The sequence below is a fragment of the Porites lutea genome, chromosome 1 (genome assembly GCF_958299795.1).
Source record: "Porites lutea chromosome 1, jaPorLute2.1, whole genome shotgun sequence".
NCBI lineage: Eukaryota > Metazoa > Cnidaria > Anthozoa > Scleractinia > Poritidae > Porites > Porites lutea.
This window is the reverse complement of record NC_133201.1, coordinates 26862995-26878299: the sequence shown is the minus strand read 5'-3', so window position 1 is coordinate 26878299 and position 15305 is coordinate 26862995. Positions and strand designations below refer to the sequence as shown.

Below are 15305 nucleotides of genomic sequence, written 5' to 3'. Positions count from 1 at the left end.
TATGTCTTTTACTTGCAATAAGAAAATTAGGTATATGGTATTCCGTTTGAAGACAAATTCAGGTATTCGGTATGAAAGATTTGACACTTTTAAGGTATATTGGTATCTTACGAGGAAAAACTCGGGTATATTGGTATCCCATCATCCCCTTGGCCGGGCTTAAAATCTTTAAAAAGAGTTTTCATTTGAAGATGTAAAAATTATGTCTTTGAGGTAGTGGCTTTGACGGTTGGCGGTTAAATAATTATTAAAAGATAAGAACTTTGTCCACCAAAATAACGGATTCTCCACCAAAATATGTAGGGGTGTGTTCGAGCAACTTGCTCGCTACACGATGAGGAATCAGGAGTCTGATTTACATCTTAATGCCTTTATTCTTCTTCGACTTCTGCTAACATCTTAATCTTCTTACTCTTCTAACTCTTTCACTTACTCACCAACTTTCTTCTACAAACTTCTAGTCCTTATTTCGAGCAGAGTAGCGGTTTTTTTTTGCCAAAGCTGGACATGTTTGGGTTAACTGACCGTGGGAATAAAATTACGGTGAAATCGGTGTGGGTAATGTTTTGGTATGACAGAACCTACATGGTTGTGTTCGGCAAGAGTTCACAAACCACTGAAAAACTAAAACTCTGGTTAACAAAGCCAAACCGGAACTTCGACGAGACTAGTAAACCAAGGTCAGCTCTAACATAACAAACTCGACCACTTATGAAAAACTAACATCTGACAACGACGAGCGAAGTATTTTCCTAAAATGGCGATAAGTAAATTCGCGAGCTAATTAAGCATAAATTCAAGTACAAGAAAAAGGAAAAGATCAAAACAGGAAAATAAATACGTGGTCAAAAATCAAGGCTAACCTTGACCCACTTGCTGAAACAAAACTAAACTTAAAAGATAACTCCGTCTTAAAAATAACTTTCTTCCCCCCTTAGAAAAAGCATCGTCCTCGAGAGACACTTTAATAAATTTTGGTCAATGATAACTTACTTAAAAGTTTAATTACGGCCCAAAATTGAGTAAGACAACATGGGCCACCGTATTAAAAACTCGTTACATAATGTATCTGTGAGCCATTACTGCTTATTATAAAGTCAAAAAGCTTGGAAGCACGTTGAAAAAATATCATGAGAAAGGAAACACAGCGGCGAAGACTTCTAGAATAATTCAACGTCGAATTCTGCCCCTGAACGTTTCAATTGACACTTAATCGTTTTGTAGTTCGATTCTGCATTTATTTGACTACTATGACATCGTCAGTTAGGAGACAAAAAGCAATACCAAATTAACGAACGATTCTTCTCGTCCAGCTGAACGCGGCAGCAAAAAACATCCTCGCCATATCAAAAAGGCCTGGCTAGGCGTTTTGGGTATTCGTAGTCTTTTTCATTCACCTTTATACAGTATTTTGGCGTTACAACATATGAGTTTTTTTTTTTTCTAAATTTTTGGTATTTGGTATTTAGACACGAATTTATGTAGATATTTTGATTTAAGAATATAAATGTCGATGGCAAAAGGATCGAAATGTGTTCGACAGAAGTTCGCCAGGGGTTGGGACTGGAAAGGAAAGAATAAACCTCGTGACCGACAGAAGTGCACCAAAAAGTTATAAAAACGAACCCGCTTTACGGGCACAGCTTAATGGAGACAGTGGACACTTTTTTCCTTGCCAATCAACAGATTCACATAAAGTCAACCTCGATAATGCGGACACTTCATTGTCAACTGTGTGCTGTAACAAACCTTTCGTTTTTGATGGTTAAAAAACTTTAAGTGACAGAATTTCGATGATCCCAACGCTAAAAAGAGGGACAGGATGAATTGAAGACGTCAATTTTATACTATTTTGGCATCAGACGAGTTATGCAGGGAACTTTGCGTATAAATGAGGGACTTTTGAGTGTTTAAGAACATATTCTGCAGAATGACGGGTTTTTTGAAGGTTAGAGATCTTTATTGGACGATGCTAAATGTTCCGTTCTATTTATTTAGTATTTTTGTTAGAATAAAAAGTGTGCTTTTGATTTTAATATAGACTACAAGAATGACCCGCTTAATACGGGAACCCTGTTAATACAGCGGACACTTTCTATGCCCCACACCGCCCCGCCCCCGCCTCAGTGTCCATATTAACTGGGTTTGACTGTACATTGTATCTAGGTGAATTCATCAGCAGACTTTCTAACCATCCCAATACCCCAAGATGCGATCGGGATGGCAAAAATCCCGATTTTGACATGTGTGCTTAATCTCGATAATTTCGTCCAAATCTTATAATACTTATACCAGAAAACCAAATAGAGTTGTAATCATCTGAAACTGATATTCTAAAGCTTCCATAAATATAACATGTATCGAGCACTTTTCCGCAAAGCCACGCAAAGTGACAAAGAGACGAAAGGGTTCTTAGCTACATCCCCCATCTTCAAGGGCCTTCTAAATGCGTGGTTATTCCGATCGCGTACATGAGATACTGTTCTTCCAGTTCGAGTGGCTTTCAGTGTGTCAAAATAGCGAAAAATATATTCTGGTGTTTTCCACATGTTATGAAAAAAAAAAAGAAACGTTATAAATGAGTCATCTAAGCCTAAGAGAAAGCGGTTCGACCGTCAATTTCAATCTGCACGGAAGTCACAAATATTTCCATTATTCAAAGTCCCTCCCTGGAAAAGTCAGTTTTATCACTATCTAGTACTGTAAACAGCATAATAATGACGATCAATTTACCAAACATTTTTGACTGTAATTGTTTCCTCTCAGAACACTAGAAATGGTGTTTTGGAGCTTCAACATTTCAAAACTTACTGGGGGAGCATGCCCCCATACCCCCTTGTGGCTCGAGACCTTGACGCCGCGTCATTTATAGTCTATAGTTAAACAATATATCCCAATTTCACCTAAAATAGTTGGACAGTCTGGAGTCTCAGTAAACAGCTGACAAACCATTTTTAGGTCTCCTAACTCCAAAAAACATAAATTAGTAATAGAGCGGTTTTCACTTGACTGTCGAATTGGGATTGGTTTTGGTTTTGGTTTTGGTTTTACTACGTCCTTTGGTTGGCTAGTGTGTTTACTTTGGTTTTGGTTTTACGACAGTCAAGTGAAAACCGCTCTATCTGCACCTACAATGAATATTTATATTACTTTCACCACAAAGAAAGCAAAAACAAAAACAAAAACAAAAACAAAACCAAAAAAAGGTAAGAGTTAATTATAGATAATACTAAGTTTAGTAATATATGAAATTAGCACTGCTTTAATCTAGTTTAATATTTGTAAGTATTGCCATGTAAGTGTGTAAATTCGCTATTTGTTTGTTTTCTTGTTTTTTTTTGTTTTCTTTTTATTACTTTATTTATTCTGTTTTTTTTTCTTTTTTGTATGTCTTTTACTTGCAATAAGAAAATTAGGTATATGTTATTTTGTTTGAAGACAAATTCAGGTATTCGGTATCAAAGATTTTACACTTTTAAGGTATATTGGTATCCCATCATCCCCTTGGCCGGGCTTAAAATCTTTAAAAAGAGTTTTCATTTGAAGATGTAAAAATTATATCTTTGAGGTAGTGGCTTTGACGGTTGGCGGTTATTTGTTTTAAAATCGCTTTAAGACGAAGTTCATTAACTCGGGAAAATAAAACCAAATTCAAAACCTACAACGTTTACAGCAAAGACTCAGTTTTCAAGGTAAGGGTTCCGGCTTTAGGGTTTATTCAAAGTAACACGGCTCCATATCCAGTTGACAATTACCCAAATGCTGTATCAATATTACTCGTAAGCACTATAAGCTTTGTGCAGACACATCATGAAAGAAAATGCTAACAGAATTAAAATAGAATTTTATTTATTTAGCCCGGCAATGATGGCAAATTACTAATATGGACTACTCACTCCTTCACGCAGGACGGTGATGATGGTGAAGTGTGTTCGTCGAAGGATCCAGAGCCAGTTGCATAAAAGCAGCTACGACAAGAAACATTGGAGTAATATAAAACGTCAACGCTTAAACTTTACAAGCTAAGTAGCTTAAACAAACGGCGTTCTAAACAGCATATTTATGAGTCCTATCGATGATTATAAAAGGCCACAGACAACCGCCTAATTAGAGGAAATAATTAAAAGAACAATACGGCTTGACCCTGGGTAATTGGCGCATAATTGTTAACAGATATTGATTGTTTTTCTAATCTCGGTGCCGTTTTCTTTAAAGCTACCTTGACAACGCTAGATATTTGCCAACGCGTAGCTTTATTCTTAAGTGGAAAACTAATATCATAAACCACAGGTAATATGGTCTACTGAAGCCTCTATAAATCGCTTACTTCTTTCGAAGCCCTGGCCTTGTCAGTAATTGTTGAAGTGGCTTCTTTGGATTCACTGAGCAGAGAGGTTTTCAATAGTTTTACAGGGTTACGGTAACAGGATGGCATTCAAAAAGCACATTTTTCTTTGTCTTGTGGTTCTTCTTAGTACAATCCACGCCAAGCCTTTGTCATCGTATCATGGTAAGAATCCAAATTTACAAACATATAACTGTCCGATCGTTATTTTCCTGTTTTTGTTTAGAATTGATTTTATGTTCAGAACCGCCGAGTCAATTAAGTGCCCAACTTCAAAATTAACAAAGGGGTTTGGTGTCACCTCATAAAACGTTAGAAAACAAACAATAATACAGGGTGTTTTTGTATGTAATACCGGTTAAGGAGAGAGAGGTTTGATTAATAAGAGTTAACTTTAAAGAATCCATTCAATGCTTGCAGTTAAAGTTGATTAAGTTATGTTTGATCATACAGAACAACAGTTCTAGCAAACTTTTTTGTATAAAGTTTCGTGAAAAGTGTTAGACTAAAGATACAAACGCGTTGTAACTGAATAACAATACCACAAAAAAAAGATAAGAAAAGAAAAGAAAACGAAAGAAAAATGCCTACTGATAGTTCGACAGTTCAATATTTGGTGTGAAAACATATTTCCATGTTATATTGCTTGTAGAACATAGGCGTGCCGGCTTTTAAAAATTGCAATCCCAACTGAACGACATTTCAGGAAAATTTGTCGTTCCCTGTCACGTAATTCGCTGTTAGAAGAGATTACCAGTGAAAAAACTTTTGACGAGTACTAAGTAAGTTATTTTGCTATGCTACATAACACTTTGCTTCCCTAGACCTTATTTAATTGTCTGTCGCCGTGGTACTGGAAACGCATGATAGACGGTTCTAGTTGAATTTCTCTTAAAGATGCGCCTGCTCAAATATTTATGGGTCCTTTGACTAACCTTTTCTTTTCTTTTCTTTTTTCCCTTCAAATTTTCTATTTTACTGTACATCATAAACACAAGGTATGACCTGCCACTTACCCCCACCCACGGCTCCCCTTCAAAATCCCTCTTTCACACCCACCATTTTCCTTTTCTATCACTGAGCAGTTTTCCTCGGTATCCACGTTTTACCGAAAATGATAAATCAATGAGTAAAAAGCAGGAGGGTGATTTTACCGCAGCAAAATAGCCGCTTGATTCTTATAATTCTAAAAATGTAGAATATATTTGATTACTACTAGAGAAAAAGGTATGCTTTTAACCCCTTCCCTCCTCCCCAGCTTCCTTATGATTTATTAAGGACAATTTCAATAAATGTTGCTTTATACACGCCATTGCGTTTGAGGAATCTTAGGCTCTCGCCTGATGCACATCATGTTTCTCGGATAAGGCTTGGTCTTTTGGCCTCGAACGTCACCCCTATAGTGAAAAAGATTTCTTTGCTATATGCATGTCGCTTCAATATCATCATGAAATATTAATATTACACCAACTTATGGTTGTTTTCAAAAACACCGTTTCAGGCCAACATGTAGTCATTGGACGATATGAGTACTACTTTCTTCCTTTATTTCTGAAACCCTTGTCGACACTGAAGTTGAGGTATTGAGTTCGCTGTATATTGCGCCCAGTCGCCAAAATTTTTTTTTTTTTTAACCATTAATATAAATTTTTTTAAGCAGATTAAGATATTAAGATTCAGAACGACCCACTACTAATTGAGAAATCATTTTTAGTTAAAGAATTACGAATTAAGAATTACGTAAGTTGTTATAACATGTGAGTACTGTAGTTTTCGGTTTTTATTTGACATCGGTCCCGACATTGTCCAAGGTCTCTGGTTACAGCCATGGCCAGAGTTTGATCGATCTGTGGTGCTACTGCCGCACCCATTTACTGGGTCTATCAAATATCCTGAATTAACGTGCAATTCTGAATTCTACCGTTTTAGATCAACCGACTTCACTCGATGTATCTTTGCTAATATAACACCCTTGCGCTTAATTTGTGGCTTAATTAGCCTTCCTTGTAGACGTCTGGGTTATTTTTCTTGTGGATTTTTTTTTTTTTTGGCCAGAAACGCGCGAACAAGAAATTATATATTACTCACGCGGCAAAAGGCTTTGTTTTCGTTATATTACTACCTCGCGAATTTTTGACGACAGCACACAAACAAGAAAGTATTAAGGACCAGAGCTGGTCCTTCAGTCACTCGTGACAAAGATAGATGAACCGAAATTCCGCCTTTACAGTGTATTTCAATATCATCTGAGAGCAAAAAGTTCGCATTTCATCTCTGATCTTGTGCTGTAACTACCATTGATTGAACAATGCATTACCTAAATATAACACTAGCATTTTCTCTGCAATATAATAAAACTAACCTAAATGTATAAGAAGCGATAAACATGTTTAAATACAAAATTGCAGCTACTGCTAGATGAATCATCGTCGCTCTTTGGTCGAAAGTCTTGTTTGCTAAAAAGAAGCCGATGGCCAAGTTTTTGGTCGCCCCCACACTCTAAGCGGCACAATGTAGGAAACTAAGACATGTTCAACTACCTTTCCTTTTCTTTTCTAATACCCTAAGAACCATAAGATCAAAATTTGAATTCTCATTTCTTGCCCCTTTTCATTTCCGACAGAAAAAGTTGGGAGAAGTTGATAAAATGTCAAGGAAAATCATATTGTGTGATCATGTTCGCAATTCTCATGACCACTCTGTTTTACAATTCACTGATATTACGAGGAGAAATTTGATGCTGATCACTCTTAAGGCTTAAAGGGTTAATGTAGTAATATTTACCCTTACAATGGAACTAAGAAAAAAAATAAATGAGGTGCAGTGAAATGAAAACTGTTTTGTTTGCTGACTTGATATACCTCCAATTTAATTCAGCACACTTTATTTCCCTGCGATGTGCCTTAACGAACTGAGAAATTAGAGTTTCAGGAGTCTCCATGCTGTATATATATATCGTATTATAATTACGAGTAGTTTTATAGACTAATGGAACTGGATTAAATTTTCAACATTTATTGCTACTCAGAGTTTCATACCTCTTGGGAAGATTTAATCCAGTTCCATCAGTCTACGTGTATTCTGCTCTAGTTCAACTATTACGCAATCTTATAGTATATTACACAGGGGTTGTTGACGTATCATAAATCGAACGAGTGAGCGCAGTGAACGAGTGAGATATCTGATACATAATCGACGGGTGCCTTAATACCGTACAAAGCACTTTCCATTTGGTACTATGTTTATTATATACACATACTGCAGGCGCGGATCCACACCTGTTTCCAAGTACCGTTTTACAGAAATCGGTCACATTTTTCACATAAAAAATATATTTTTAAAAGTAGGTTGACTTTAATCGTCCGGGTGTTTTTTAATTGTAAAAAAAAAATTTCCAAGTTGATGTCTTGCTCCATTTTCAACAAACAAAATGGAAACTAACCTTGATGAAATAATTCGCCGATTTGCAAGGCTTAGTAAGTAAATAAGTAAGTAAGAGACTTTATTTTATGAGGGTGATACATAACAGTAACTGAACATTACTGATCAACTTGTGGCCCTCTAAAAATATAAAAATACAATTTATAAAAACTACATCAGCAATAAATTATCATTTACGATAAAAAAATTTGTAGAATTCGATAAGAATAAAAATCAAAAACTGTTAAAAACGAAGAGCATCCAATATCTATCTATTGTCATTAATTTAGGTCAAACGATCCCTATGACTTCTGAGAATTTAAAACTATTTTCCATAATTCAGCCTTAAAGGATTTCAGACTTCTTTGTTTTTAGTGATCGGGGTAGATTGTTCCAGTCCTTTACAGTTCTTACAGCAAAAGCGCGTCCTCCCTCCGAGATGTTCCTGTGATGAGGGCATAATAAGTTCGCATTACAATTTCTCGTGTTTCTTGAGTGAACATCGGAGTTTTTTCTTAGAGATGCGCTTAAATAGTCGGGTAACTGACTACCATTTATCCTTTTAAAGGCCAGTTCACAACGTTTAATATGCGCTTCATTATAAAAGGGGATCCAGCTTAGGTCGCTAAATAATGTTACTGTTCGACTTGTGCGTTGTGCTTCAAGAATAATACGTGCGGCCCGTTTCTGCATACGGAGAATTCTCTCAAGTACCTCTTTGTTGTACGAAGTCCATACTGTGCTTGGATACATCATAAGAGGTTTAATTACTGCGTTAAAATAGATTATCCTCTGGTTTTTCTTTAAGTAGGGGCTAATATGGCATAAAAGGCCGAGTCACTTCTAACGTTTGCTGCAGAGTTTATCGACATGCACTTCGTAAGTTAGATCTTCATCAGTGATCATACCAAGAAGTTTATGGTTTGCGACTTGTTCAATTTCTGCGTTATCCGTTTTTACTCCCAGTTTTCCTGTATGTTGGACCATGCGCTTTCGTAGGCGTTTCCCCGTTACCAACAAAGCTTTAGTTTTTTGCATATTCATATACATTTTGTTCTCTCTAGCCCATCTCTCTACTTCACTTAAGTCCTGTGACAAAGATTGATTTAGTAATGGCAGGGTTTTCCAGTTTGAACTCAACGATAAGGTGGTGTCATCTGCATAAATGTCCATAGTTGACTTTTGGACGTGGAGGGGCATATCGTTGACGAACAAAAGGAAGAGCACCGGACCTAGGATTGACCCTTGGAGCACACTTTGCTTTACCGTCAACTGTTTAGACCTACTTTTCCCCGACGAAATAAACTGCTTCCTCTCAAACAAGTAGGATTTGAACCAGGCAACAGAAGAAGGGGTAGCACCGTAGATAGACAACTGTTTTAGAAGAGGTTCATGATCAATCACATCAAAAGCTTTTCGGAAATCTATAAAAACCAGACCGGTCACTTCGTCATTGTCCATGTTTCTAAGAAACTGATCCGTGAGTCTGATCAAGGCTGTTTCAGTTGAGTGTCCTGACCTAAAGGCTGATTGCAGCTCGTATAATAAGTTATTGTTACGTAAGAAAGCAGGTAGAGAGCTGGCCACATGCTTTTCGAAATTTTGGAAAGGATAGGTGAAACCGATATGGGGCGAAAATTGTTGATATCATTTCGTGCTTCACATTTGTACAGTGGTGTGAATTTAGCTATTTTTCAGTGGTTAGGAAAACTGTTTGTCGACATTTAAAGATGAAGTAATTTGCATAAAAGATTTGCAGTACACGTACGCTTAGGCCATCGTAACCAGAGGCCTTGTTAGTAGAGATTTTATCTATAAGGGCAAAGGGTTGCTTAATCGTTAATAGAGGAATGTTGTAAACCGTATCTACGTTTAATGTTGAGTGAACAAAGTTTTTCAGCTTTGTGTTTTCAAAATCTACGCCAGCATCGTTGTTGTTACCAATTTGTTCTAGGATGTTAACAAAGTACTCGTTTAGCTCGTTTGCAAAGACGGCTTCGTCGCTGACAATTTCATTTTCTGTAGTTATTTCGTTGATACGAACTCGAGGTTTACTTGTCCAGCTTAACAATTTCAGAGCTTTCCAGAAACCTTTCGGGTTTCCTTTGTTCTCGTCGACTTTTTCACGAAAAAAACTTCTCTTTGCTTTTCTAAGAAGATTTGTTGTTTGGCCTTCGCATGCGTGAATCGTGACCAATCCTCAGGCAAATTCGAATTCCGCGCCTTTTTAACAATTTGTCCCTTGTTTTCTTAGAATGAAGGATCTTCTTTGTCCCAGGTTGGTTGGGTCTCTTGACACGTTTGGATTTAAGTGGAATGTGTCGGTCTAGAACATCATTAAGCATTGTTTCCATTGAACTCAAAATATCATTATATGATCGAAAACAAAGGCAGCATCCCATTGGGTACATTGCAGATCTTGTAGTAATTCATCAGTATTCAAGTTCTTTCAGTCACGACATTCAATGGTACTGTGAATTTCATTTTTCTGCTTTCTAGAATATTTTCGTCTAATAAATACCAGTAGATGGTCCGAAAGACCGATGTTTGGTACAGAAATATCAGTAATGAAACCTGGGTGTGTTTTTATAGATGTGGTCGAGACATGTAGAGCTCACAGGACGTGTAACTTCATTTACGAGTTGACTCAGATTTAAGCTTCTCAGGGCTTTCGCTAATCGATGTTTTTATATGCAGTGTCGAAGAAGTTCATGTTAAAGTGTCCAAAAACATGTAATTCTTGGTTCCTTAAACACGCTGCTTCGATGTTAAGCTCTAGTCTGGCATCCGTGTCCGCAGTTGATGAAGGCGAACGGTAAACAGCTCCTGTGAGTATCGGACGATTTGACTTGTACGGATGGATTTGTAACCAAACGGTTTCAAGTTCGTTTTCTTCCGGGCTTGTGATTCTTTCGACCTTAAGTCTGTCAGCGACATAAGCAAGAATTCCACCGCCTTTCTTCGATCCTTGTCGGTCTTTTCTGAAAAGCGTGTATCCAGGTATTTGTAGAACGCAGTCAGGCTTGTTTGGCTTGAGAAAGGTTTCGATTAGAAAAAGCACATCAATTCATGTTGATTCGCAGTTAGTAGTAACCTTATTTGCTCCAGCTTGGAGTCCGTTAAATTATTTACGTTCCACTGGCCTAGTTTACGACCATTTCCTGGTATAGATATCCGAGGGCACAGTTCGTTTATCTTGTACTTCTTGTTGCCCCTTGGACCGGGATTTGGGTTAACATCCCGAGCCTTAAAAATTTCAAGCTCCAAGATAAGAGGATTGAAAGTTGACACACCATTTTTGGTGTATTTCATCACTGAGTGAAGAAATTTACTTTTGAAATTCGTCGGTGGAAGTACTGAGATTGACTTCAGTCCTAAAATGGCGGCGTTCATTTGGCATTGCTGCTGATATTTTGCTTAAATGTAAGTGTGGTTGCTTTCAAAGGAACTGTGGTCATCGTCGTAATGGCTACTTGTTATCAGTAACACTAGGACTTCAAAAATGAGTAGTAGTACGCAAAGACTGAGCCCGTTCACGAAGTGAAACGCCATGGGGAGTCCAATATCCTGTTCCAGGCGTTCAGAACCCGAGGAGAATGAAACTAACCAATATCCTGTCTGAATGACTCAGAAACCCAGGAAAGGGGACTTTAGGGAGTTCAAATCCAAAATATTTCCCGGTGGCGCCCACCCCGGACCGCCCCCCTTTCCCCAGGACGCTTGCACCTTCAGGCTCTCATTTAGAAAATCGGTCAGTATTTATCCCAGATCCGCGCCTGTATTGAGAACTTCATCACTTTGCCAGCCTTTTGTTTCAAACCCTTTCAAAATGCTAAAATTTGCTGCTACACCTTAATACCGAGAAATGACGAGTAATGGAGACTTTTGGTAAAAATTATAATGCGGGTAAGGATCACGCCAGGGATGGTAATTCATGTTAACTGTTCGTTCTGAATTTACAATTAAAGATGAATGAATCTGAATAAAATGACCGGTTTGTGTATAAACAGAAGACAAAAAGAAAAAGGTCCTATAACAAGTGCAACTTAAGTTTACGTGTCGTTTTGTTTCTTCCCCCTTCCGATGTTGTTTTGATTTGCCGGCTCTCTAAAATTTTCTTCATCAAGCGTGAAATATAGTACGAAACTGTTCCACTCCAATTTCCGTGAAATTTTGGAACTTTTCAGTGAGAATAACTTCGAGAAAAACCCCTCTTTGTAGTTGAATGTCTGCAAAGCAACTAGCAAAACCGAGGGCGCTGCAAGCTACAAGCGCCTAAGAAGGCGGGAAATTTGGCGCGAAACTCACACTCCCCTATGGCTTTTGATTGGACGTATAATTTTTCTCACACATAAAAAGAAATATATGCAAAAAATTAAAATGAACATCTTTCCCTATTACTTATGGAATCCGGAATCCTGAGCTTGGGAATCCGGAATTCAGCTCAAGGAATCTGGAATCCCCCAAGCAACTGGAATTCGGAATAAAGTAATCGGGAATCAAGTACATGTAATTCGGAATCCCAACATGGAATCCACAACCCAAGACTGTCTTGGGTTACCTGTATGCATAAGGGCGAGTTCATTATGTTTAAGCTGTTCGTTTACTTATTGTAGAGAGAGATGCGTCCGATTACGCAGATGAGGTACGACATTGGCTAGACTTGATGAGAAGAGCAGGTATGAATGAAAAATAATGTACACATACCATGTATTCCCTACATATTTTTCCCAGACATAGGATGAATAATTGAAATGATGAGCTAAAATTTAGGGATGCTCTTTTTTTCTTTTTTTTCACGTTATTTTTCTTTCAATTCCTTTCCCATTGGTCTTTCTGTTACTCTGGATAATAGCAAAGACATAAAATGTGTTTCAAAAGTTTGTTGGAGACGTGTTAAATGGTGCTGATGACACAGTGAAATGAGACATTAAGAAAGAAGTCAATAACATAATTTTGTTTCATATGTGTTTCAGAAGACTACAGAACCGCAGGAACAGATGACAGCTCAAACAATGACCAAGATTACTTAACTAGTAGATATATCCAAGATTCAGGGTCTGATGAAGCGGAAAGTGACGAGGATGTTGATGAAGAGGAGAGCGGCGAGAGTGGTGATGATGGAGAAAGTGGTGACGATGGTGAGGAGGAAAGCGGCGATGATGGTGAAGAAGGTGATGATGGCGAAGAGGAAAGTGGTGACGACGGTGATGATGGAGAAAGTGGTGAAGATGATGAGGAAGAAAGTGGCGATGATGGCGAAGAAGAAGGTGGTGACGATGGCGATGATGACGAAAATGATGTTGATGGTGAAGAGGAAAGTGGTGACGACGGTGATGATGGAGAAAGTGGCGAAGATGGTGAGGAGGAAAGTGGCGATGATGGTGAAGAAGGTGATGATGGTGAAGAGGAAAGTGGTGACGACGGTGATGACGGAGAAAGTGGTGAAGATGATGAGGAAGAAAGTGGTGATGATGGCGAAGAAGAAGGGGGTGACGATGGTGATGATGACGATAATGATGAAGATAGTGAAGAGGAAAGCGGTGACAACGGTGATGATGGAGAAAGTGGCGACGATGGTGAGGAGGAAAGTGGCGATGATGGTGAAGAAGAAGGTAGCGACAATGACTCACAACGACTAGCCTCTCACTTTTCACGCCTGTCAGATATTACTCGTAAGGGGAAGTTGTCTCCGAACATCGAGAAAACCTTGGAAGATGATATGATTGAAGCACTCCTGAAGGGATACGAGTGAGATCTACAAACAGATATATAGTATAATCGGCTATTTTATAGGGATTATGCTTTCATAAGTAGGACCTCAAAATTTAAAAGTACTAGTTGATGGTCGAATAGAAGAGTACTTTGACCATTATCTTACAACGAACCTTAGAGCCGCGACGTTTCTATTCGTGTTTCATTTTGACTGTTGTTTCGCTTCTTTTTATTTTGGCTTTTTATTTGTTTGTTTTCTCTCAAGTGTGCTGCAAGCACAGGCTTCAATAGCACGTGTACGATAACCTAATAAAACATATTTTCAAAAGTCTTTTAAAATGTCAATTCCATTATCTTATGTCTGAAATTTAGTTAGGAACATTATTCTCGTTAGTTTCCTTTGTGTCTGTAAAAGTTCTGGTAGCCATGCGGTTTACCGCCATAACGCGCAGGTTTCTAAAGTGACACTGATAAGGAGAACGATAACAATAATTATAATGATAGTGATATTTTTCTGAGCGACGAGTCCGGCACTTCAGTTACATATTTTTTTGTCACAATTCAATGGCTCAAATTACAAATAATACAAAATAATCAAATAAATAATTAAACAAATAACAATAAAAAAAGCCATAGGGATAATCTTTAAAAGAGTGGACACCCCATACAATATATATCACCATTAATTAATTTAATCAAAAGATGTGATATGACAATTAATATCTAAATACCACTATTTTATTCGAGAGAAAAGAAACGACATTTCGCGACGCCACCACGGGTTTCTTTGCAGTTTGAAAAACGAAGGCAAAAATTCCATACTGATGACGCGACACCATGACCCATAGACTGGAAACACCTTTCATAAAATCTCACCATAGAAATAGACCCTTATGACAAACATAAAAACGAGGCTAAACTTTTACTTACAAGAAAGTAATAAATAAAAATTGGTGGCTGCCTAAATAAAACACTTTGACTTAATCAATTATGGAAGCTATTAGGCGGAATGCGTGTGCCGTTCACTAGTGTGTTCACATAGCAAGTAACAAAAAAAAAAAATTAAATGGCTTACGTCGCGGAGTAGTCAATGGATAAAAATCAGATTTACAATAGGTTAATCTGATTTCATTGATATCGATTGTGTCGATCAATCGGTATAAATCGATGAAACTCACGTTCCGTTCATCGATTTATCTCGAGTTTTACCGATTTTATCGATCTATATGTATCGGGGCAGCATCTGTTCATCTATGCATCAAAAAATGAAACCTCAATTCATGCAAACAGTGAATTAAAGTGACAATTGAGTTGCAAATGAGAGTCGAAGGATCAAACAAGTATCACTTTTCAAAAAATCTTTAAAAAAATGTTATCTTTTCTTTAAAACCAGGTCCCAGTTGTTCCAATGTTGGATAGCGCTTTCCACTGGATAAATCACTTCCCAGTGAATAACGGACTGTGCAATAATAATCAGGAGGGGGGGGGGGGGGGGGGGGGGGGGGGGGGGGCTGAAAAACTAGAGTTATCTAGCAAAAACTTAGACAGTACCCCCCCTCCAAAACAAGAAAAAAATAGTTTCAACCCCCCTCTGTTATGTTAAAAATAACGTCGCACCCCCCCCCCCCCCCCCCCTTCCACCACACTGGTAGACTCAAAACTGGACTGAGCTGCCATCACAGCTTCAATAATGACAAATGTTGTTATGTAACATCTAGTATCGAGAAGGATGTTGATCGCTTGATTGAAGATTTAGACAAAGCATTTGCTAAGTACCGGGGTGCTTACCACATTGGCGCAAAATCTAAGACTTCTGAGGCCAGAA

The 15305-nt window shown here is 37.9% G+C and overlaps 1 protein-coding gene across 2 annotated transcripts; it reads left to right on the top strand.

Moving 5' to 3' along the window:
- Positions 1–4316: 4316 nt before the first annotated feature.
- Positions 4317–13585, top strand: LOC140947262 (uncharacterized). 2 transcript variants are annotated; one of them, XM_073396325.1, is made up of 3 exons: positions 4317–4510; positions 12382–12444; positions 12745–13585. In XM_073396325.1, the coding sequence occupies exons 1-3, from the start codon at positions 4429–4431 to the stop codon at positions 13518–13520; spliced, it is 921 nt and encodes a 306-aa protein (XP_073252426.1). In that variant the 5' UTR covers positions 4317–4428; the 3' UTR covers positions 13521–13585. The 2 variants fall into 2 exon arrangements, with proteins under 2 accessions (XP_073252426.1, XP_073252419.1); XM_073396318.1 differs by having other exon boundaries at positions 4319–4510; positions 12742–13585.
- Positions 13586–15305: the final 1720 nt, after the last annotated feature.

Coding starts and splice junctions, on each gene's coding strand:
- LOC140947262 (XM_073396318.1), top strand. CDS start 4,429: ATGGCATTCAAAAAGCACATTTTTCTTTGTCTTGTGGTTCTTCTTAGT. Junction 4,511..12,381: donor GCCTTTGTCATCGTATCATG/GTAAGAATCCAA, acceptor TACTTATTGTAG/AGAGAGATGCGTCCGATTAC. Junction 12,445..12,741: donor AGACTTGATGAGAAGAGCAG/GTATGAATGAAA, acceptor TATGTGTTTCAG/AAGACTACAGAACCGCAGGA.